The sequence below is a fragment of the Acomys minous genome, assembly GCF_964271855.1.
Source record: "Acomys minous genome assembly, chromosome: 12".
NCBI classification, from domain to species: domain Eukaryota; kingdom Metazoa; phylum Chordata; class Mammalia; order Rodentia; family Muridae; genus Acomys; species Acomys minous.
The window spans coordinates 76,647,774-76,671,206 of NC_140493.1; the positions used below are offsets into that span (position 1 = coordinate 76,647,774).

At 49.0% G+C, this 23,433-nt stretch overlaps 1 protein-coding gene across 8 annotated transcripts in view; it reads left to right on the forward strand.

Annotated features, from left to right (window-relative positions):
- The window catches only part of HNF1B (HNF1 homeobox B), a 57,860-nt gene extending 36,421 nt beyond the window's left edge, over positions 1-21,439 (forward strand). For 5 of the 8 annotated variants that reach the window (XM_084750518.1, XM_084750521.1, XM_084750524.1 and 2 more), the window contains 4 exons: positions 4,799-4,934; positions 8,762-8,956; positions 11,459-11,577; positions 16,107-16,387. In XM_084750518.1, coding sequence (XP_084606644.1) covers positions 4,799-4,934; positions 8,762-8,956; positions 11,459-11,577; positions 16,107-16,178 — 522 coding nt within the window. In that variant the 3' untranslated portion in view covers positions 16,179-16,387. Of the gene's footprint in view, positions 1-4,798; positions 4,935-8,761; positions 8,957-11,458; positions 11,578-16,106; positions 16,388-20,455 lie in introns of those variants that run through there. The other 3 variants (XM_084750519.1, XM_084750522.1, XM_084750520.1) reach the window with 2 other exon arrangements.
- Positions 21,440-23,433: the final 1,994 nt, after the last annotated feature.

The window sequence follows — 23,433 nt, forward strand, 5'->3', positions numbered from 1 at the left end:
TGTACATGTGTATCTATGTGTACAGATGTTTTGGACACCCCTGGTACTGGGGTTACAGACAGTTGAGAGCCGCCGTTTGGTGCTCGGAATTGAACCCAGGTCCTCTGGAAGAGCAGCCAATGCTCCTTAGCTGCTGCGCAGTCTCTCCAGCCCCAAGTCTTTATCATTTCTTAACAGTTAAAACACAAACACGTTAGAGTTTAAGCATTACTCAGGCTTCCCTGGAAGAGAAGCCTTTACTTCTCAGTGGGTTAAAAACTCCTAGGTGGGCCCAGTAAGTTGGGTCAGTGATTAAAAGAACTGGCTAAGGCCAGGTGTGGTGAGCATGCCTTTAATCCCAGCATTTGGGAGGCAGAGACAGGCGGATCACTGTGAGTTCGAGGCCAGCCTGGTCTACAAAGTGAGTCCAGGATAGCCAAGGCTACACAGAGAAACCCTGTCTCGAAAAACCGAGAGAGAGAGAGAGAGAGAGAGAGAGAGAGAGAGAGAGAGACAGACAGACAGACACACACACACACACACACACACACACACACACACACACACACACCTGGCTGGTCTTTCAGAGGACCAGAGTTCAATTCCCACATGGTGGCTCACAGCTGTCTGTAACCCCAGTTCTATTGGATTTGGTGTCATCTCCATGGGCACTAGGCACTCATGTGATACACATACGTGCAGGCAAAACATCCATACACAGAGAATAAAATAATAATAAACTCCCAAGTTATGGGTTGAGGATGTAGCTCAGCGGCAGAGATGCTTTGCCTAGAAGAACAAGGCTCCAAGCACTAAAAATGTAAAGTAAAATAGAATTCTGAACCTTCGCTCTTTCTTCTTCAAGGTCTTCGGGGTCTTCTTTGAGCTCCCCCACCCTTTCCTTGACATTCCCCCCAGCTCCAGGCTGCTCCATAAGCAGCCCACAGGCATGCTCTTACGCTTTCTTTCAGCATTGCCCTCCCTGGGCCTGTGCTATCAGATTGATGATTGACCAAGACCGCACACCTCAGTGTTAGCAAACATCTGGAAGTTTGTTTGCAGGGACCAGCTTTTCACTTGTCGCCAACACCCTGGTTCGTATGTTATGTCACCATTGCCGGGTGCCCAGCTTCAAGAGTCTGTTCCCTGTTAATGGATAACAGGTCCATCCCAGATCTCGGGGCACCAACACAAGAGTGCAATATGGTTAAAAAGAGCATGGTAGGGGCTGGGGGCACGGCTCAAGAGGGTAACACACTTGCTGCACGGGCATAAGGGCCTGAGTGTGGATCCCCAGAACCCACATAAAACTGGACACAATAGGACACAATAGGTAAGATGGGATGAGGGGACAAGGGAGTTCCTGGAAGCTTGCAAGCCAGCTAGCCTGGCCAGCCTGGCAGTGTAATGGCAAACAACAGGAGCCCCTGTCTTGAACAAGGTATAAGGGGAAAACTTACACCTGAAGTTGCCCTCTCATCACACATATTGTATTGTAAAGTGTGTGCTTGAAGTCACAAACACACACACACACACACACACACACACACACACACACACACACACACACACACCACAAACAGGAACATGAGCAAGGGAACCCAAATGTGACGTCTTGGGTCTGAAGTTTACTAACAGTAGTGTCAAAGAATTGCTTGGCTTCAGCATCTTCACCTGCAAAATGAGAGAAATCGTGTCAGTGTGACAGCGTTAGTAGAAAGCATCTCTGCTTGGGAGTAAGCCCCCCTCCCTGCCACAACAGCATAGCCAGTTTAAGACTATAATTTGTGTATGCTGATTTTTTTTTTAACTCATGCAAAACTCTGCCAGTGTTAAGTCAGCCGTTAGAGAAAGGCAACCCGCTTTCAGCTATGGTGTCTACCACTGGAGACCCTTCTTTTCTTTCTTTTTCTTGAAAAAGAAAGTTTAGAGACATTTCTTAACCCCTCTGAATGCCACCTTCTTTCCCTGAAGGACTGGGCTAATAGCACCAACCTCACATGTTATAGCTCATTAAAAAAAAAAAATGACACGGCAAAGGGATTATATAATGGAGGCTCTCCGAATTGTGTTAAGGGCCGACATGGTATCCTTGGCAACTGTCTGGCTTCCATAAGCCAGCCCAAGGTAATGGCTGCTGATTCAAGTAGGAAGGCACTTGACCAGAGTTGCTAAGCAGAATTAAGTGGATGAGACTGAAAGATCCAGCAATACTTTACTGTCAAGTGACACACAGCTCATCTGTATGTCTCTTCTAAGTGTCAGTTTCTTTCTTTCTTTTTTTTTTTTCTTTTTCTTTTTTCTTTTCTCTTTAAGTTTTTCGAGACAAGGTTTCTCTGTGTAGCTTTGTCTGTCCTGGACTCACTTTGTAGACCAGGCTGGCCTCGAACTCACAGCGATCCACCTCCTCTGCCTCCCAAGTGCTGGGATTAAAGGCGTGTGCTACCACGCCCGGCTATGTGTCAGTTTCTTAATATGTCACACAGGGACAAAAATCATAATGGTTGCTCTGCTTGTGTCGTTATGGACTGAGGACTTCTGGGAAAGTGGCTTAAGAAGAGTAAAGCTATATATACATCATTAAAATTTTTTATTTTAATTTTATGTGCGCTGGTGTTTTGCCTGCATGAGCTGGAGTTACAGACAGTTGTGAGCTGCCATGTGGTTGCTGGGAATTGAACCCAGGTCCTCTGGAAGAGAAGCCAGTCCTCTTAACCACTGAGCCGTCTCTCCAGCCCCTGTATATATACACACATACATATATATGTACACACACTATACATATATATCATTTTCACCATTGACATCCACATTTCTGTGTATCACATCCAACTGAAGTGCTGCAGAATTGATTTGCACTCCATTGACTTTCCCTGAAAGACCATATTACCCAAGAGATTTAGTCTGAGGGCAGGTCACAGATTTCTTTCTTTCTTTTTTAATGACTCTGACATTTTGAAAAACAAGTCCAGCAAACAGGCTGGTTCTCTCTTGTTTGATGTGGTCAAAATTCCTTATTGGTCATGTGACCTCTAACTAATTTCTTGATGTTCATTTTAAAAACACAAACAAACCTCTTCAAGATCCCACCCACTCCTTCCCCCCCCCCCCCCGGCTTATTTTTTTTTTTTCAAGTTAACCTTGGAAAGTGGGGTTGACCAGAAGGACAGGAGGGTGGGAGCTGTCATTTTTCCGGGTACCAGTGTGAGATCTAGAATCTGAAGCACCGTAGGGAACAGAAAGATGTAAATAAGGGAACTGATCCCGTAACCCACCTTCAGTGCTCCTTATGCTCTCATCAACACTTGGGTCTGCTTAGGAGGAGTTGTCACTGTATTTTCTTAACAAAATCAGAGTCATGCGGTGGTGATGCATGCCTTTAATCCCAGCACTGAGGAGGCAGAAGCAGGCAGATTTCTGAGTTTGGGGTCCTCCTGGTCTACTAAGGAAGTTCCAGGACAGCCAGGGCTAAACAGAGAAAAATAATTAGAACTTATTTCAAAATTGTGAATAGTAAATTACTTGATTATGAAAACACGTGCATATAAAACTGATTTTATAATATGTGATCATAACTAGTAAGATGAGAGAAATATTTCTCACAATATTGGGATCAAAATAACACATTTTTACAGCAGTTTTGTTTGTTTTTCTTTTTCTTTTTTTCTTTTTCGAGACAGGGCTTCTCTGTGTAGCCTTGGCTGTCCTGGACTCCCTTTGTAGACCCGGCTGGCCTTGAACTCACAGCGATCTGCCTGCCTCTGCCTCCCGAGTGCTGGGATTAAAGGAGTGCAGCCACCACCACCACCCGGCTACTGCAGTTTTTATTTCGTACTATTGAGAAAGTTCTGGTCGGTGAACCTATAAACACATTTGTTAAATCAAAAACACATCTCTGATAGGATTTGATGCTTGTTATACAACTATTAGAAACACGAAAGATGACATTAGTAGGGACAAATAAAAGTTAAATACAGCAATCACCGGTATGCAAGACTTGGTTGCTTTTACCCATGAATCTCTCATTAAAACGTAACCACAATGAAGACTGGCCTAGCTGTTTTGTCACTAGTGATGTCAGCTCCTTGACTGGAGGAGGAGGAGGAAAGAAGGAGGGAGGGAGGGAGAATGATTGTAAAGGTATGGTGAAGATTTGGAAAAACAGGAAACTCTTAACTTCCCCAACCCTTAGTTGGGGACTCTCCTATAAAATAGATTTTAAAACGGATCCTAGGTCAGACTGACCCAGCCTTAAGTAGCAGCTGGACCGTTTCCTAGCTTCAGGAACTCAGGCAGGTTGCATTAGCTGCTCCTGGTGGCCTTGGTTTTTCATGTGGGAAATGGGCATGTCAGAACGCTTGGGACTATAGTGGGCTGATGCATGAGTGGGGCCCACGGAGAGCTCAGTAGCTCCTTCCTGGCTCCTAGTCCAGGCTATCTGGGGAGAGTCCTGAGCATGTCCTCAGTTGTACTTTTAGCTGTTGCCTTTCTCTAGCGTCAATGACGTAAAAGGTAGGGAACCAGGACAGAGGGCGCATGGGTAGTAAGCAGTGGCCATCAATTAACACATGGGCAGAGGAACATCCGAAGCAGGCTAGCAACCCAAAGACTGGGAAAAACAAAGCACCATGAGGTCAGAGCTCCCCTCTCTCACTGCTCTGTCCTCAGAATCCAGAACAGTCTGCCCTACCGTGTCACTTTTGTTGTGTTTATGAATACGTTGATAAGTCATGCCATTCTGAAAAAAAAAAAAAACGGCCCTTCGGGGTTTGATCCCACCCACGCGCCTCTAATCACTGCTCCTCTTTGCTTTCTGCAGCAGATCGCGGTCTCAGGAGGAGGACTGCCCCCGGTCAGCACCCTGACGAATATCCACAGCCTCTCCCACCACAATCCCCAGCAATCTCAAAACCTCATCATGACTCCTCTGTCCGGAGTCATGGCCATAGCACAGGGTAAGTCCTCCTGGTCAGTACGCCTGGGAGCAGGGAGAGAAATGACAAGCAAAGCAGTGCGGGGCAGGAAAAGGCACGAAGGCCCCTGGGAGAGCCTCCTGTGCACCTGGGTAAGGTGGCTGAGGCAGGGCGTCATTATCAAGCTGCCGTTGAACTCGCAGCCGTCTTCCTGCCTGTGCCTCGATGTCAGGACCATAGACATACTCAGCAGTGCTCAGCACGTGTGTAGATTTGATTTTTCACTTCCTTGGCTCTTTTGCTCTCCTTTGCAACGTGTAGCACATTTATCCTAAATGGCTTTGAGTCCAGGTCACAATTTCCTAGTTGTGCAGCCGGGTCAAGTCACACTGGACCTTTCTGAGATGTGATTTCCTCGTCTATAAAATGAACTGTTAACTCTATCCAGTGATAAGGAATAGAGACATGATTATAAATCTGGAAAGCAAGACCTCTCAGAGCTGTGCCTATACATTTCGTTTCCGGTTCGTTCCTGTCTCTCTGTATTCTCTAGGGAATTCTTGGGGTTGGTGAGGATGGAGCAAGGGCCTTGATGGGTTTCTGAAGATGACATCTCATGTCATAGACAAGTCCTATTTGGCCACTGCTGAAAGTACACAGAGGACCCAGAGAAGGCCACTGACCTACTGTCTCTTGAGATTTCAAAATTTTTAAGAAATGTGTGGAGATGGGGCATGGATCAGGTCCTCATAGCTCAAGCAGGCTCTTGTTCTGCAGCCAGCCTTGCCACATCACAGGTGGGCCACTGCTGGCCATGGAAAGGCTGAAGTTCTCAGTGAGGCAGACTGTGAAAGGCATGGTCATCGGAGGGTGTGGACACTTTTTAGGTTTACTGCCACCAGTTATCTAAGTGCTTGGATATTTTCAGCTTCACTGTGACCCACTCAGCAAGGTCACTGTTTCTCAGAACCATCTTTGTGACATTGGGGGATGCTACTCAGACAGGATCCAGGGATACCCAGGGGTAGCGCATGGATCATCATTTTTCAGCTTTGTCCCATGAGCCTCTTGGCCTTCCTTGTGTCCAGGGCCCCATGCTGATTGCTACCTTGTCTTGTTCCTGCTTTCAGCTTTCCTCCCCTGCTGCCTTTTAAGAACTGAAACTACTTCTGCCTCCTTTGCGGGCAGAACGGGACAGGGACCGCTGAAAGCATACACAACTATTGAATGACCGTGCACAGCTCTCGCCCTGTCCTTAGCTGAAGGGGTGGAAACACGCTCCACAAAAGGGAAATGGAAATAAAGAAATCTTCAGATTTCCAAGGTTAAAAATGACTTCAAATTCACTTCCATGTCACTGGTTCTTGGACTGTGGCAACCAAACTAACACCAGGAGGAGCTACATAAAGACTAGGATGCCTTAAACCAGTTTGCTTATCTTCTAGAAGATTTCATGGGGTGGGAGGAGATGGCCCAGCAGGTAAAGGGGCTTGACACCAAGTCTGATGAGCTGAGTTTAATCCCCAGGACCTACATAAAGGTGGAAGGATAGAACTGATGCCTGCAAGTTATCCTCTGACGTGTGTGTGTGTGTGTGTGTGTGTGTGTGTGTGTGTGTGTGTGTGTGTTACACAGAGAGAGAGAGAAGAGAGGAGAGAGAAAGAAAGGCCTGTGGGTAAGAATACACAAATTACCCTACTTCTTTCTTCCCATACCAAGCTTTGACTAACACACACACACACACACACACACACACACACACACACACACACACACACTTACCTGTACTATTTTATGTGCTATCCAGACTAAAGCTTTCCCTAGGGCCATTCTGTATTTTCCAACTTTATTCTTCGCATCATGTGCACTCATGCGTCTCAGCCCCCTCACAGCATCTCCTGCAGCATGTGGACAGGGTGCACGCTGACCTTAGGCACACATGCACATGTGCACTGGGGTAGACAGAGCATAAAGAACGGTGAGGATTGTCAGGAAGCTTGGCTGGGACCCAATGCCCTCCTTTAAGGGAGAGTCGGTTAGAGAGAGGTTTCTTGTTTCTCGTATGTATAAGGGACTTCCCTCAGTACTTCAGGACTCCAGACAAGTGACTTGTCTCTGCCAAATGCTCATTATCTATGCTTCTTCCGTATAAAAAGGCCACGAGTCACACACACTGGGGGAGCTAGGTTGACATCAGAGGTGCTCGGTCCTGGAACAGAAGCACACTGGGATCTGAGACTGTTGAAATGAGATTCCTGGGCCCCACCTCTGCAGGTTTTGACTCACTGGGCGGGGCTCAAGAATGTATATTTCTTAAAGAGGTCCCCTGGGTGGCTCTAAGGCTCAGGCATGTTTCCAAACTGTGTTCTTCAATGTCAATGTCATCCAGTCTAGACAGGCTAATATTGTTTTCTGGGCAGAGATTTCCCTAAGAGAGTAGTGGGCACAGGCTCCTGGATAAACAGCAACTGCATAGGGTTTCTTGGGAGCCAGAGGCCATCAGTAAGAGGGCGGAAATTGAAATAGAGTATCAGGGTACCAGGTGAGATGCACAACTCGGGGAGAAACTGAGTCCCCAGAGAGAGTAATATTCTAGTGATATTTTGAGGGTGATTAGAAGATCCTACCCCCACCTGATGTCCCACCCAAGGGAGCCAGGAAGAGAGTTATCTGTCCTTCCTTTTAAGTTTCTGATAATGCTATCTGCTGGAGCTCCAAGTGGGCAATTGTTGAAGACTTTGTGCTATCTCCCTGGAGGACTTACCACAATCTTGCTGATGTTTCTCTTTCAGAAGAGCTCTCCAGGCAACCCCCCAGCCTGCCCCCCGCCCCCGGCCTACCACAGGCCTTTCTCTGAATCTTCCTCTTCATCACCTTCCCCCACCCCCATCCCCCCACCCCCCGCCGCCAACCTCCCAGAAAGCAAGGACTAAGGCATATTGGCAACTCCAGGACCGAGACTGGGGTATTTTCTCCTCTTGTCCTCTGACCTCCACTCTGATGCTGTCTTGCCTTTCCCAGTGTCATGGCATGGAGCAGCTAGAGTGTGGAAACCAGAAGGCCCAGGCCTTGTAGTAGTGGCTGAGGTTCAAAAGAGGTCTCAGGATGTAGGCATGGTACCAAAGCCCCCAGAACAGAAAGATGGTCTGACCTACTGCCATAACGTTAACTTCCTGCTTCCTCTTCCTCCTCCTCTTCCTCCTCCTCCTCCTCCTCCTCCTCTTCAAACATGGTTCTTCAGCTATCAGGATCCCTAGTATAGATCCACTCCACAGGCTGCCTGAACTCTTGTGCTTTCTTCCTCTCTCTGCTACTGTCAACAAGCGGTACCCGACCTCTCCAGGGGCCTTGTGGGCCCTATGGATCCTCAGACCTCTTCCTTACAGGACTGTGGAGCAAGGTTTGGTTTCCTTTGAATTGAGGGCAGCAGGGCGTTAGGGATGGGGAGCAGGGGCTGCTGCATACCGCTACCCTCTCCTGGAAAGACATGTCTGGGTAATAAGCCGTACCCTAAAGTGGGCATCCTTATTTATACCAGAGGACACCAGGGTAGGCTTCTCTAAGTTCAGCATGGATAGATGGGCAAATGGTCAGTGCTCCCGGGGCTGCTGTGACCTCAAGGGGGCTGAATTTTGGGAGGTTATAGGATGATTTGGGGAGACTCTCGGGCATTAGGAATTTATCTCTCTGGGTCACACTTCCCTTGTTTGTGAAGTCACTTGCCACGCAGATAGAAGTATCACAGATTCATCCATTCCAGTGACCAACACGGACACACTGAGCGGGGCCTGTATCTATGACTGATGCTGCCCCCATCACCTCTGCTCATCCCTGATAACCACTACGACTTTTCTCTTTTGTTCCCACAGGCCTCAACACCTCCCAAGCCCAGAGCGTCCCAGTCATCAACAGTGTGGCTAGCAGCCTGGCGGCCCTACAGCCTGTCCAGTTCTCCCAACAGCTGCACAGCCCTCACCAGCAGCCCCTCATGCAGCAGAGCCCGGGCAGCCACATGGCCCAGCAGCCCTTCATGGCTGCGGTGACTCAGCTACAGAACTCCCACAGTAAGGGCACGAGTGTGCCAGGAGAGGTGGGGGGGGTGCGGGAAAGAGGGTTGGTTTGCAAGTCTCCTGGAAGGTTATTGGTTAGATATTTCCCTATCAGCAACCAAGGCAATTTTCTTACACTCAGCTCCTGTGTGTCGTCCTTGCTTTTCTGTCCTCTTCCCCAGCCCCAAGACTCCAAGGTGGGGACGTTAGCAGAGGGAAATACAGGAAAGGGGAGTTGGCAAGGCATGTGGGACACATAGAGCAGTTTCCCATTCCGGGCCCCTTGACAAGTCTCACAAGTCAGCCACAGCACCTCCCCCTAAGCATCACCTTAGCAGCCATCCCCAAATGGTCAGAGCTAGCATGCTGTTTGTGATCTATCTGCCTATCTGAAAGGGATGAGAATCTTCTAGAGTCCTCATGCCCATAGTCTACACGCCCTGGAAATCTCTAATCAGAAACCATGAAGCTTGAGCCGGAAATCCAGCTCCATGCTAGAGCGCTCGCCTAACAAGCACAGGGCCATCCGATCAATCCCTGGCAGCGAGGGGAAAGCAAACAAGGGCTGGGGAGAGAGCTCCGTCTGTAACGTGCTTGTTTTGCACAAGCATCAGAACCTGAGTTTGGGTCCTCAGAACCACATCAAAAATCTAGCTGTGGTGACATGTACCTATAGCCCAAGCTCTGCGGAGATGGTGACAGGCAGATCACTGGGGCTCACTGGCCAATAGCTTAGCATACTTGGTTAGTTTAAGCCAGTGAAAGACCCTGTGTCAAAGAGTGACATAGATAACACCAGAGGCTCAATAACTGAGGTCACCCTCTGCCTTACATACACATGCATGCATGCAGGCACACACTCATAAGTACATGTGTACCCACACATGAACATATACACAGCGCAAGCACCAAACAAAGCCATCAACCTACGTGGAAAATGTTACCCATCCTCTACCAAGTCAAGAAGTCTCTGCCCTTGCCCTGAGGGCCCCACCTTCTATTCTTATGCCTCCCCTACATTTGCCTATCTCTGCCTTCCATCCCGTCCCCAGGACTCCACTGTTCCAGCCAAGCCTGGCGATAATCCCAATTTCCAAGTTTGGGAAGGAATTATAGTAGGGATGGACCCCTTGCCTGATTCAGGAAGCATCCATTGTAGACTAGTCTTAAACAGCTGTGTAGCCTCTGGCTACTCTAAGTCTCATTTTCTTCACACATAAAACGGGAATAGGATGCTTATGGGGTCATTATGAACATGAAATAAAAATACGGCTGACCTGCCTTTCGCAAGCATAAAGTGTTGCAGAAACGCAAGGCGTGTTTACTAAGTCACTCTCGAGAGGCAAGGAGGGCAAAGGGGGAGTTCAGTGGTTCTTCCAGCTGCCTTGGGCAAATGGCATGTCTGGAGCTGAGCAGCCACCGTCAGCCTTCTATCCTCAGGGCTCAGTCCTGACTCGAGCCTGCAGGGCTGGTTTCTAAGCAGCAGCTCACATTCCAATTACATATCTTTGGCTATTAAAACTCTGCCACAGCCTGCAGTAGAGTTGGGCACCCACCTGTGCCTCATTCTCCTGCCTCTAAAGACTGGCAGTGCGCCCCGTCCTCCTCCTCACCTCACAGGCCTGGATGGAACAGCATCACAGTGGTCCACCATGATCCATGGGCTTTCTCAGACCCAAAAACTATGACTAGCCATGAAGAGAGAGCCTAGGTGGGCTAGACCAGGAAAGAACCATCAGCCAGTGAGTGACCTTTGCCTCCATTTCGTACTGAAGGCCTCCTTGATAGGGTCCGTGTTTTGGGAACATGCTGGCTACCTCATGCCAAGCAAACACATGCTTTCATTACTCAGGTGACCTAGACTCTACATGATTCTTATGGATGGCTGACATGAGTCACAAGGTTCCAGATGTGGTAGGCAGGTACTAAAACAACTAAATATGGAGTCACAGGCCCCTGGAGGTCTTACTTGGGTCAAGTCTCCTTTTGTTTACCCTTCATATTCATGTGACGTCATAAGGCGTTGATATCACCGTGGTGAAAGTTGGAATAGCTCAGAATTAGACAATTAATTACGTGTACATCCAGTTACTATTATTAGCCAATCTACACCTCAGAAAAGAATTGGTGTTTGAATTGTGACAGAAACTAGTCACACAGCTGGGGAGATGCTATCCCTTGGCGGCAGCTATACTCCAAATGCATAAGGTCACTCGTTGATGCTTATGCTCCTAATATTATTACCCAAAGCCAAGGAAACAAGTGTGCTCGAGGCTATATATTTAGTTCCAAGCAGTTAAAATAGGATATTTTCCTACAATAGATGTTATCCTTGTTTTATAAGAGGAAACCAAAGCAAAATTAAGTACCTTGACTAAGGAACCAGGGTCTCACCATATTACACTGCCTTTTCCAATACGACTGCCACCCCAGGGACATGGGAGCCGCAGTGTGGCTTATGGGGTTATTTTGACCGTGTGCGTGTACACTGAGTTTGTCTTCTCTCTGTCTCTCCAGTGTATGCACATAAGCAGGAACCCCCTCAGTATTCCCACACCTCCCGGTTTCCCTCTGCGATGGTGGTCTCGGATACCAGCAGCATCAATACCCTCACCAGCATGTCTTCCAGTAAACAGGTAATGCGAGCAGGGTGGGGTTGGATAGAGAGCGTGCATGTGTGTGCGCGTGCGCATGCGTGCTTGCGAGTGTGTGCTCATAAACTCAGACTCTCAAGGTACCAACGGAATGAGTATCTACTCAGCCATGGTTTTATTCTTATGAGACTCTTCTGCAGTTAGCTGCTAAAAAGAACTCTTGAGGTCAGGGGGCCGCACAGATGGGCCACAGGCCAAAAGAGCTTATTGCTCCCCCAACAAGAGTATTAGATGAAGACTGAAAAGTTGGACGGGTCACTGGAGTCTTGATGACGTAGTGCTGTTAGACCCTGGAATTGAGCATTCCTGAGTGAGGTGGTTGATGATCTATGCAAAGGGTTTTTCCAGGATGGGGTGGGGAGGGCAGGATGTCTGGTGAACCTTGCAGAGGTGGTCAGTGAGGAAAGAGAAAGGAGAATCAGGGGTCCTTGGACTGATTCTCTTGGTCTAGGATCCATCCCACCCTGAGGCACCATCAGCACAAGAGATAACCTAATTATGCTAACCCTTTGACGACTCCACAGTGGACAGTGTGAGCTTTTCAGAAGCCTGTGCCCATTCGATGGTTTATCAAGAAACTTAACACTCAACTTCCTGGTGCAGAGAAAGCGGGGGGGGGGGGGGGGGAGAACCCAGCATCTTAGTCAGTGCCTCCAGGGATGAGTAATCTCCCCACCCCCACCCCCGCAAAGAGCTGATGGAATCATAAAGAGCTAGCCAACAGGGAGGGCTGCAGCTCAGACAGCTGGACTACCAGGGGACACCGAGAACTAGAAAACAGGACAAGATGTCTGAACGCAGTTGTGGATTCCAGGGTAACACAATAGGACCTTTCAGCAGCCGGGGTCTAGGTACTGTGGGAACTGTTTGGCCTCTATCGATTGCTAGATAAAGAGGTGACAACCTTGAACTTCACGTCAGAAGTATTCATGGAGGTTTGATCTTGTTGATTGTCCCCGCCCACCCGCAGGTCCCAAAAGTCACACCTCGTCCACTGCCACTAGACTCTTTGACAGCCTTAGGAATCTCAACTCTTTCCTTGACTCATCTTCTTCTGGCCCTAGTGTGAAGTAGGGCAGGTATTACCAATTTCTTTGAGCTTTCATTTCTTCATCTTGAAAATGGCCGTTGGAACAGCTACTAGTTTCAAGGATCTGGCTTGTGTACGTTAAGTGTTTGGTACTGTATCCTGGCTGCTAAATGCATAGCTTGGGTCTCTGGGCTCTGGAATCGGGGAGGTAGATGGAGAGGTGTGTGGGACCCTCTCTGCCAGTCTTCTCTCACCCAATAGAAGATGAAAAGACAACCCTCCATGGCCCTGGCCTCCGACTCCCGACTCCTGTGCCGTTTCCCACTCTGTGTAACCATCAGGGAAAACATTTATCCGTGCTCACCAATCTCCATCAGGGGGGCAGCCAGGCGCAGCGGCCCTCCTTGGGAATACCTCCTTCTTTTAAAGGTTTATCAATCCATCTGCCGCTTGGGCAGCCCTAGACAGGGCGGTGATTAATTGTCGCCGTCTTTCCCACATTGACTTTGATGCCTGCTTGTTGAAACGAGTCCTCTGGGTTCAGGAAATGGTCTCTTAACCTGCTTCAAGAAGCTCCCAGAGATGCTGCTGTCAACCCCCACGTGGCTTCTGCCCTCCACTAGGCGGGGTGTCTAGCCAACCTTGAAGTTGCATGAGCAGCTTCCACAACCTGTTACGAAGATGTCACTGTATTCCAGGACATCTCATGAGTGATCAGACCCTCATCTTTGTGACCCCAAAGACAATTACTATACTAATAAGAATTTAAAAAAAATACTCAGGTGGGCATGATGGCATATGCCTGTAATAGCAAGACACAGGAGGCCGAGGCAGAAGGAGCATTGTCTCAAGAGAAAAATGTAATGCTTTATAGTTTATGCCACTCTCTGGTGAACATTTTCACTTAATTGCAATCTTCTAAGTTCAAAGAAAACCAGAATGGCAAGTGACCTACCCAGGAGCATGCAGATGAACTTGGCCTCCAGACTTCAAATTCGGAACTCTCTCCATTTACATGCCTGCCCCCTCTCTTGAAGAGTGCCCATTGTAATCATCCATGCTTTTGTAAGTAGTTAGGAACCAGAGTAAAGATTAAACACGTGGTGCAAAGTTCCAAACACAAAACTTCCTACCTATAAGCCAAAGCAGAAGGAAGAACGGAAAAGGGTAGTCTGAAGGAAAGATGATCTACGAACTCTCTGTTCCTGAAGCACCAGGAACATGAGCAGCTTTTGTTCATTCATTCATTCATTATTTATTTATTTATTTGTCTATCTGTTTATTTATTTATTTATTTATTTATTTATTGGCTTTTTGAGACAGGGCTTCTCTGTGTAGCCTTGGCTGTTCTAGACTCACTGTGTAGACCAGGCTGGCCTCAAACTCACAGAGATCTACCTGCCCCTGCCTCCCGAGTGCTGGGATTAAAGGTGTGCACCACCACGCCTGGCCATTCTTCATTTTAACATATTGTTTTCCACTAGGTATTTCAGAACCATTGCTAGGCATTAGGGCACGTGAGATATGTGGGAGAGAATGGGTCCTTCATTGAGTACATTAGGAGAACTGCTAGGTTAAATGGAGCTTGCTACAAAGGGTTTCTCAGAACAGTCTATGTGTGTGTGGAGCCAAGCAACTAGTGTGTGCCATGCCCGGGGCCATGAGGACACACGCTGGACAATGCTGTTTTGCTGGCATTGTATAGTGACAGGAAAATCCAGGGTACCTGAGTTAATTGTGACTCCACCAGCTCCTGCTGTGCAAACTTGGGTGACAAGACTGTTGATTGCTTTATAAATGGGGAAGGCCCTACCCTGTGTCTCAAGTGTCTAACAGCTATCAGGGACGTAGTCGGATGCAGAAGGAAGCTCCCTCTATATTCCTTCTTCCGTCTGTGCTCCTTAGCGAGGCCCTTGTCTTCCCTTCTGCTGTCTTCAGTATCCACTTCAGTGCTTGCTCTATAATGCACTCACAGGAGGCCCTGGCAGCAAAATGTCTCATGATTGGGGCCATCTCCCCTGCAGGCTCACCATCTTGTTCCCTGTATCCCTTGCTGCTACTGCAAAATAGCAAGTGGGTCAGGAGCCACCCATAGTACCAAAGCCTTTTGTGTTTTTGCCAAATGCTTGAGCCATGGTGAATGTTCAGGGAGTGGGTGGGTGGATAGATGGATGGATGGATAGATGGATGGGTGGATGGTTGGATGGATGGATGGATGGATGGATGGATGGTTGGTTGGATGGATGGATGGATGGTTGGATGGATGGATGGATGGTTGGTTGGATGGATGGATGGATGGTTGGATGGATGGATGGATGGTCGGCCAGGTGGATAAATAGGGAAATGGACCCAGAAGTGCTGGTTTTTAGGACTTCCAATTTTCCAGCAAGCATTCAAGGAGCTACTCTACTGCACATTATCTGGCTAACCCTCCTCCTCCTGCTAGGTAGATATTTTTATGCAGAAAACTAAGGCTCGAAGATAAAGAGGGAGATGAATAATTTCACACAATGGGCTTCTACCAGACTCTAATCTTCTTACTCCAGATCCTTTAAACCTCCCAATAACTTTTTCTTTCTTTCTTTTTTATTTTATTTTATTTTTTTGAGATAATGGTTTGGGTCCTCTGGGTGGCTTCTGAACCATTTGCTGTTTGCCTGGAAGGTGGGAGAGAGAGAGAGAGAGAGAGAGAGTGCTCGTGTGGTAGCAAAAAAGAAACTGACTGGAAATAGATCCAAGAGGAAGGAGCCCTGGCTGGCTTAGAACTCACTGTACAAGCAAATCTCACATCAATTTTGCAGCAATCCTCCTTCCTCTGGTCCCGAGTGCTGGGATTGCAGGCGTGTGCCGCCATATTTGACTTCTGGTAGCGATGCATGCTGAAGCACCATAATAAAGCTGCAGGGTTGTGCAGGTATAAGGCTCAAGATAGGCTGTGAACCTGTAGCTGTCCAATCCAAGTACTTACTGTTGCTCCCACAGGCCTGCCTCAGGGCCTTCCAGCATCAAATCTCAGGACTCCTAGGCTGCCAGAGTCCTCGGCAGCTCCTTCCATCTGTTTCTGGAGAATTTGCCTCTTCCTCTTCAACTCTTGGGTCTCGGGAGTCACTTCCTGAGAGGGTTTGTGTCTGAGCTCCTGTGCAGCGGTGCTCGACAGATCCAGGAAAAAGAGTATACCGAGCTATGGCTTCAGCAAGAATCAGTGCAGGCAGGCTGTGAGCTGACTCCTCTTCCCGTGGCCCTTTCTACCCACTGTTCCACTTCCTAGTTTATAGGGAGGTCAAAAGAAGCCCTCAGAGGCCCTGACAGGAGAAGGTGGGCTGCTTCACCTGAGTTCCCCCAGCAGCTGTCCCTTCTTGTCAAACCTTCTTCATTGTCAGGGTGAGGGAAGCAAGATGGTCTGATGGCTGGGAGTGCCAGGCCTGGGGGTTGACCAGATCCAGATTAAAAATTCTACTACCTTCTATCCATATGCCCTCAGGGAAACATGTCGAGCCTCAGTTTCCTTCTGCACACAATGAAATCTCTTTCATGGGATCATTGCAAGGACTGACTGCGAGAAGACCCCAGTCGAACGCATCCCTCCATGTTTGACCCAAGGGAACATCCAGGTCATGGAAGCTGGGTCGCATCTGCTTTCTCCTGCTAATAGCGCTGCACATCTCCAGAGTTTCAGAAAGAGGTTTATAAATGACCAAGAAAATTTATTTCCCCCTATAGCACCACTCAGATTTTTTTTTATAAAGATGCATTTATTTTTGCTTTATGTGTGTTAGCGTTTTGCCTGCGTGTATCTCTGTGTACTGTGTGCATGTAGTACCCAAGAGGGCCAGAAAGCGGTGTTGATTTCCCTGGGACTGGATTTATAGATGGTTATTAATGCTGGGAACGGAACTCCAGTCCTCTATAAGAGCAGCAAGTTCTTTTAACCTCTGAGCTATCCCTCAGAGGTTAGCCCCAGGACTTTAACCTCTGAGCTACCCCTCTGGCCCCAAGACACCGGTCTTACATCATAGCTAAGTGTGGAAGCTTTGCCACTGTAGGTCCTTATGCATTTTACTCATAGTCCATACAAATTGTAGTCCCCCGCACCTCTAAAATTATAAAATATAATTATTACTTTCACTTAATAAAGCTACAATTAGCCTAACAGAAATTAACAATAGACATGAGATGTTTGTAGTCCTCAGTCTTCTCTCTGTTCTTACTCCCAACTCAGTTTTGAGCCCGGTGTAGGCTGGCTTCCAGCCTCACCCTCCACTGTGTTCATATCACCACCTCCTCCTCCGTGTGGCAGATTCAGCGGCTGCTTTCTGGTGCCGTGCCACAGCCCATCGCTCCCTCCTTTCTCCCGCGGGTTTTAGGGCACCGTATCAGTCTGCAGTACCCAACACGCCTCCTCCTACCCTTAGCTGGTAACTCATCCCAACACTGGAGCGCTGAGGGGGTCCACGGGTCACTCTTTGGCTTCTTCTCATCTTACATCACCAGTCCCGAGACTTTGGGCCAAATGCATAGACTGATGGTACCTGTGTTCTGTCTCCAGGGTGGACCTGCCCACCGAGGGTGCACCGACAGTGTCATCTTCAGTGAGACACATGCATGCATCCCTGATACATGCAGCGCGTGCCTCCCAAATCGGGGCCCACCTAAAATACGAGCTCTCCATTTGCCCCAGTTTCTCCTTACCCAAGTCACTTCCTTGTTGTGCAATTCCATTTCTAAAAACCTTCGCTCTTTTCTCTATTGCATCCTGCCCATCCGTTAGGTTCTGCTAGGAGTCCTTTGGAATCTGTTCTGAGTCTGACACTCCTCACCACTCCCAGGGGCACCGTCTTAGCCCACGCCAGACTTCTCTTAGTTGATCTCTTTCGGGGGGCTCTTGCCTCCCACTTCTACTCTTACATGCAACACTGTGGTCTGGTTGCAGCAGCCGGAGCGATCTCTTGAAGAGGGAAGCAAACTTGTCCTTCTCACACACACACCCCCGGAGGGCTACAAGGCTGTGGATGATAGGGCTTTGCTGCTATCTCCTACTTCTTTCTGCCCTTCCTTTGTTCGCTGGCCTTACATGGGGAGCCCAGGGACTCACAACAGCCAGCAGGTGACCACATCCAGTACTGTCCATTTGCCTTCTTCTGCCTAGAACACAATTTAAGGGGGCTTGACATGCTTGCTCCTTCATCTCGTGCAATTCAAAATGTCACTACTTCCCTAAATGATGCCCCTCTCCCTGAAGGTCAAGCCTAGCTTACCAGGCTTGCTTTCCAAGAGTATCTGTCTCCACATAAAAAGCTGTTGACATGTGATAATATGCGCGTAGTGTTTAGTGGCGGCGCATTGTTCAAGCTCACTCGTAAACTGCGTAAAATTATAGGCAGGCCGTGTTCGTAGTCGCATGGCCCTGGACACATAGCAGGCAGCCAGGCATGGGTTATGTGAGTAAATAACAGCCACCTACCTCATAGGGCAGAGGAGGCCAGCAAGATGGCTCGGTAGGAAAAGACCAGTGATATGAGTTGAATCCCCAGCATCCACAAGGCGAGAAAAGGACACCTGGTGCCCCCTGACCTCCACACACAAGCTGTGGCACGTGAGTGCCTGCGCACTCGCAATAAGTAAACACAAAAAGAAACGATGGTAAAGAGAAGGTTGTGTGTGTGCAAAGCCCTAAACGTAGTATCTGCGCACAATGGGACTTCAGGGTGCACCAGCCACCACCAAGTCATCTGGGGATGAGGGTCACACAGTGATCCTCTGGGCTGGGCCCCCATGAAGTTGGGTGTCCTGGGACCCCAGTGCATACCTTATCAGCTGTTTGTGTTTAGACTCTGAAGGGCGCAAAATCATTCCAGTTTCCTTGACAACACTTAGGGGCTCTGCCACCATTTTATTATGTGGGCAAACAGCTGATAGCGGGGAGGCCCATCCCTAATGACAGGTCATAGTCTCACTGGCGTCTCCTTATCTGCCCTCCGTGTTTGCTCTTCTATTGAAAGCTGCGAGGTCACGAGCCATTTTCTCTCTCTTCCACCTGAAATCTGAAAATTGGAAGGAAGAAAGGGGGAGGGGCTGATAGTGGGCAGTAAAGAGACTAGAGGGATGGGGGCGGGCCGAGGCAAGCAGAGGAGGCAAAGGGTATCGGAGGGCCCTGACCAAGGCCTCAAGAATGTAGCAGGACCAGAAACCACCTCCTCACAAATGCATAGCGCAGGCCCCCTCTTAGGATACCTCAAGAACAGAGGAAGGGGCCCATGCTGGGCGGTATTCAGAATGGCCACACCTTTGAGGCAACGGTAACCTGTACTAATAATGCAACCAAGCCCGAGGCAGCCTCCCTTCTATAGAGGAAGAAACTGTGAAACACACGAAGAATAATTTGGCTGAGAACAAAGGCTAAGTAGAAGGAATGCTCTTGGCGCCCCGACACATGCTGGAGGTCACCCAAAACCAACCCGAGGCTCTGGCTCCGCAGTTTTCCCGGGTCTGAACCCACTGGACCGTCCCTGCTCACTCTAAACCTTGCTTTCTTAATCTGTCCAATGGACATTGTGATGATCTCATGGGGTCGTGGTTGAGAGCACCGATTAGTAAGAACAGAATGCAATAGTCGGCCTGTGTGTTGCACAAGTGCATGTGTGATGCGTGTGTGTGTGTGTGTGTGTGTGTGTGTGTGTGTGTGTGTGTGTGAAGGGAGCAAGCATCCTGAGAAAACAAGCCACTGGACTGACAGGAAACCTTCAATGCTAACAAAAGTGAAAGGGTGGGAAGAAATGGTGGGGGAGGGGCGGCGGGGAGTGACTCTGGAGATAAAAAAATAAAAAAAAATAAAAAAAGGAGATTCCTGATTTCCCTGAACGGATCACAGAGAATGAGGCCTGGAAGGGGACGCTGTCCCACATGGGCCCTGTGGCTCCTCAGAGGGTGGCTCTGGATACTCTGAGGTCTCCCCCTGGCTCATCCTGAGGTAGCATCGACCATCTTCAGCCCTTGGCATCTTTTCCTGATGGGAACAACCCCTGAAAAGGTTACTTATGATTCCCAAAGCCCTCTCCCTGATGGAAACTCTGAGCAAAGGGACGTTTCCTCACTTGCTTTATGGCCTTGCTGCTCCTGGGTGATCAGGCCGTGTCAGCAGAACCCGAGGAGCTCTCTGAAATGCACACTCCTGGGGCAGGTGAGGTGTCTCAGCGGGTGAAGGAGCTTGCCGCCAGGGCTGATACCCTGAGTTTGATTGTGGAAGTTGCATAGTGAGAGGAGAGAACAGACTGCTGCAAGCTGCCCTCGGACCTCCACAGGTGCACTGTGAGTGCACGCACATACATGTAAATAAATGTACCCTAGGCCTAACTCAGGCTTAAGAGCCGGAAATGGAACTATGTTTTCGCAGCATCTTTGTTCCTGCCTGTTCTAGCCAAGCTTGGGAAGTAGTGGTCTAGGGCGCATGCGCTTAGGAGTCTAGGGCGCATGCTCTTTGAGATCTTTGGAAGAGACGTACTAACACCAGGGGCCTAGAGCTCGACCCACTGTTTTGTGATCACCCTGAGCACTATATAAATGCCATTCCCACCCCACTCCAGGGGTTAAAGTCAGCAAATCAGGACTATTTCAAGGTCCCAAGTAATGTGCTTCTTTCCTCGCAAGTGCCCAGGAAAGCTTTACTAAAGGGATTGCGCCCCAGTGGCCACGGTGCAGCTGAGTGGCCCCCCATTCCAGCCCTCCACCTCTAGTGCTTGGCTGGCTGAATCGGGTGTCAGCTCCCTCAGAGAAGCTAAACTAATGGCCTGTGTACACACAGCTAAGTTCATTCCCCCTTCTGTTCCTCTGCAGTGCCCATTGCAAGCCTGGTGATACCCACAAAACCACTCACTTTGTGGGCAGCAACAAGGACCCCATTTTCCACACCATCAGGTTGTGGGCAGCTGTCATAGAAAAGCCCAGTGACCTGAGACTGGGGAGCACTGGAGAGGTCCCTGCTTACCTGACATCCTGCCGGCACCTTGGACAACCCACTCTTAACAGGTGCTGCCCGAAGCCCGGCTTCCCTTCTCTGCAGTATTGTCGCGATGCCTCTCCTAAGTTGCCAAGCTCTCTCGGTTCTCCCAGAGGTGGCCAGCTGGTGCAAAAAACGGTGCAACGGGAAGTGAGAAAACCACGGAGTCTGTGCTACAGCCCTTCATCGAACAAACTGACGCAAAAACTTGAATCTGTTACTGAAATGAGAGGAGGAGGTCCAAGGAGGATGTGTTCTATTGAACTGAGCCAGACACTGTAAATACTGACAGATCCCCTCTCCCCATCCCAGATGATCTCAAGATTTCTTCTAAAGAAGTAAATTTGTCCAATGGGTGTAAACTATAAACTACTGTAATTAAGTGCAATTTCCCTTCCGTGTATCTGCTCCGCCCTCCCCATCCCCCGCCCCTGTATATAATACTAAAGTGTCTATCACTCTTCTTTGTGAAGGTCGGAGTTGAAATTCCAAGAGTGACTTGCTCCCTCCCCCTTCTCCACGGAACACGGCAACCTGGGGGGGCCCCAGTGGGGAATGATCTCATCACCACCACCCCCTTATGGACACAGGGATGGCATACTTAGTACAGACTGCCAGCTGGGTTGCCGTCCTCCATGTTAGGACACATGTCTGGGTCCCTAGAGGGGTGGGACATAGCGCAACAGCATGATACCCTCGCTTTCTGTGGGCCTGAGGCTCAGCCAGTGGATCCCCAAAACAAAGCATCCCAGGACAGGGACACTGACTAGCGGACAGCCATCTCAGGAAGCCTCCCATTAAAGCAATCTATTTTGTCACTACTCAGAGTCTTGTGTTTCTCCTCCCCTGTAATGGCTTCACCAAGAACCCCTGGCCTGCTCTCTTGGCGGTCTTCCGGTGAGTCCCCTGGAGGCACAGTGTGTATCCTCCGGGATGGCCTGCACGCGTGACTCTTCTAGGAGAGTTCATGTGAGCTTTCTCACCCTTCTGTGTGAGAAACAGTCGAATGCACCATCAGACATCGCAGGGGCAAGGTCACAGTGCCAATTCTGGGTCACTTGTCATAGAGATGGAAAGTATAAGGGAGGAAAATGTGGTGGGGAACCTGTAAAAATCTCACTTTAAGCATCAATTCCAGGCTTTTCCTCACCTTCCTACCCTCCCATGGGACTGCCTGGGCCCAGGGGAGGGGCCTCTTGTGGTCACTACCACTTCCTCTGTGGAGGATGCTAATAAACTCAATGCTGACTTTGAGAAGAAAGACCCCACCCTAGAGGCAGTGGTGCCTCCTTCTCTTCCGTACTAAAGCCTGCCTGCCTGCCATTTTCTACCTTCCAATGGAGTATTTCCAGAGAAAGTACAGACAAGCAAACTGTGGCGACCAGTGCCTGGGTGGCAGGGTTTTCATATATCCCAACAGAGCAGAAGGTGGCCATTCTCAGAGAGCCGGGGGAAATTTGCTGAGGACCTACTGTGCGTTCCAAGCAGAGACAGATAGATAGAAAATGCCAGTTCCTACAGGTTTCTGGGTTGCCCAGACAGTGTGATTTGGGGCTGAAGTGGACAAGAAGAATTTCACGTTGAGGTTGAGATGAATCCAAGGCACGGGCAAGCGCCACACACACATAGATAGGGAAGATCCCTTTGGACTATTTCAAGTGACATTGTCCAGGATCTGGAGAGCTGGCTCCTGCAGAGGGCCCAGCTTTATTTCCCGCCACCTGGAACCACAGCTCCGGGAGATCTCGTCCCTAAAACCCTCTTCTCACCTCAGAGGGCCAGATGCTGCAGCTACAGACAAGCAGGTACACACACATGAATAAAATCGTTTAAAAAAAGGTTTTGAAAGGGCGTGTCCGGTTCCAGAAATAGCCAGGGAGTAAAGGCACCAAGCCTCAGCTTGAGCCCTGTATCCAGGTCACACTGTCTGGGGGAAGGGTGAACATCCGTGTGGCAGAGTTTAGATCAATAGTCACTCGACCTTCCTAACGCTGTGGCCCTTTAATACAGTTCCTCATGTTGTGGTGACCCCCAACAGTAAAATTCTTTTCATTCCTACTTTATGCCTATCATTTTGCTGCCTTCATGAATCATAAATGTAAATATCTGTGTTTTCTGATGGTCTTAGGCGACCCCTGTGGAAGGGTCATTTGACACCCACACACAGGCTGAGAACAGCTCTCTTAGACTGTTTGGCATTGCTGCAATAGCCCTGAGCACCTAGAGGTCCTGTTGATCCAAGAGGTCATCTGAACACGGGCACAGGCAGAGGAAAGGGAGAGAGAGTGGGTTAGACACAGTCTCAGGGAAAATTATTTTTCCTTATGGTTTTTTCGACAGGGTTTCTCTGTGTAGCCTTGGCTGTCCTAGACTTGCTTTGTAGACCAGGCTGGCCTCGAACTCACAGCTACCCACCTGCCTCTGCTTTCAAGGGAACTTTTTTAACCAAACCCTATTTGACCCAAGATACATGGAAAGATACATACCCTGGCAACCAACAGTCCCCAGAACACAACAGCAGGTCTTTCCCAACATCCCTTCACCAGCTGAAAGAGGAAGACAGGTCCCCGCTCTCTGAGGGTCCAGGTGCAAACTGCACATTCTGAAGATTTGTTTGCAATTAAGAACTCCCATACATTCAGCATTTCGGAAGCTCGCTCCTTACCCACGGAGTGCAAACTGACAGGTGGCCGGTCCCTTTTCTCCCGGGACCCACTCATGTTCTAGGGAGAGTCCTTGGGTGAGATGCTCTTCATTTAAACAGCCACGAAAATGAAACAAGATCCTTAGTGGAAACCTGCCTCGAGAGGCACCA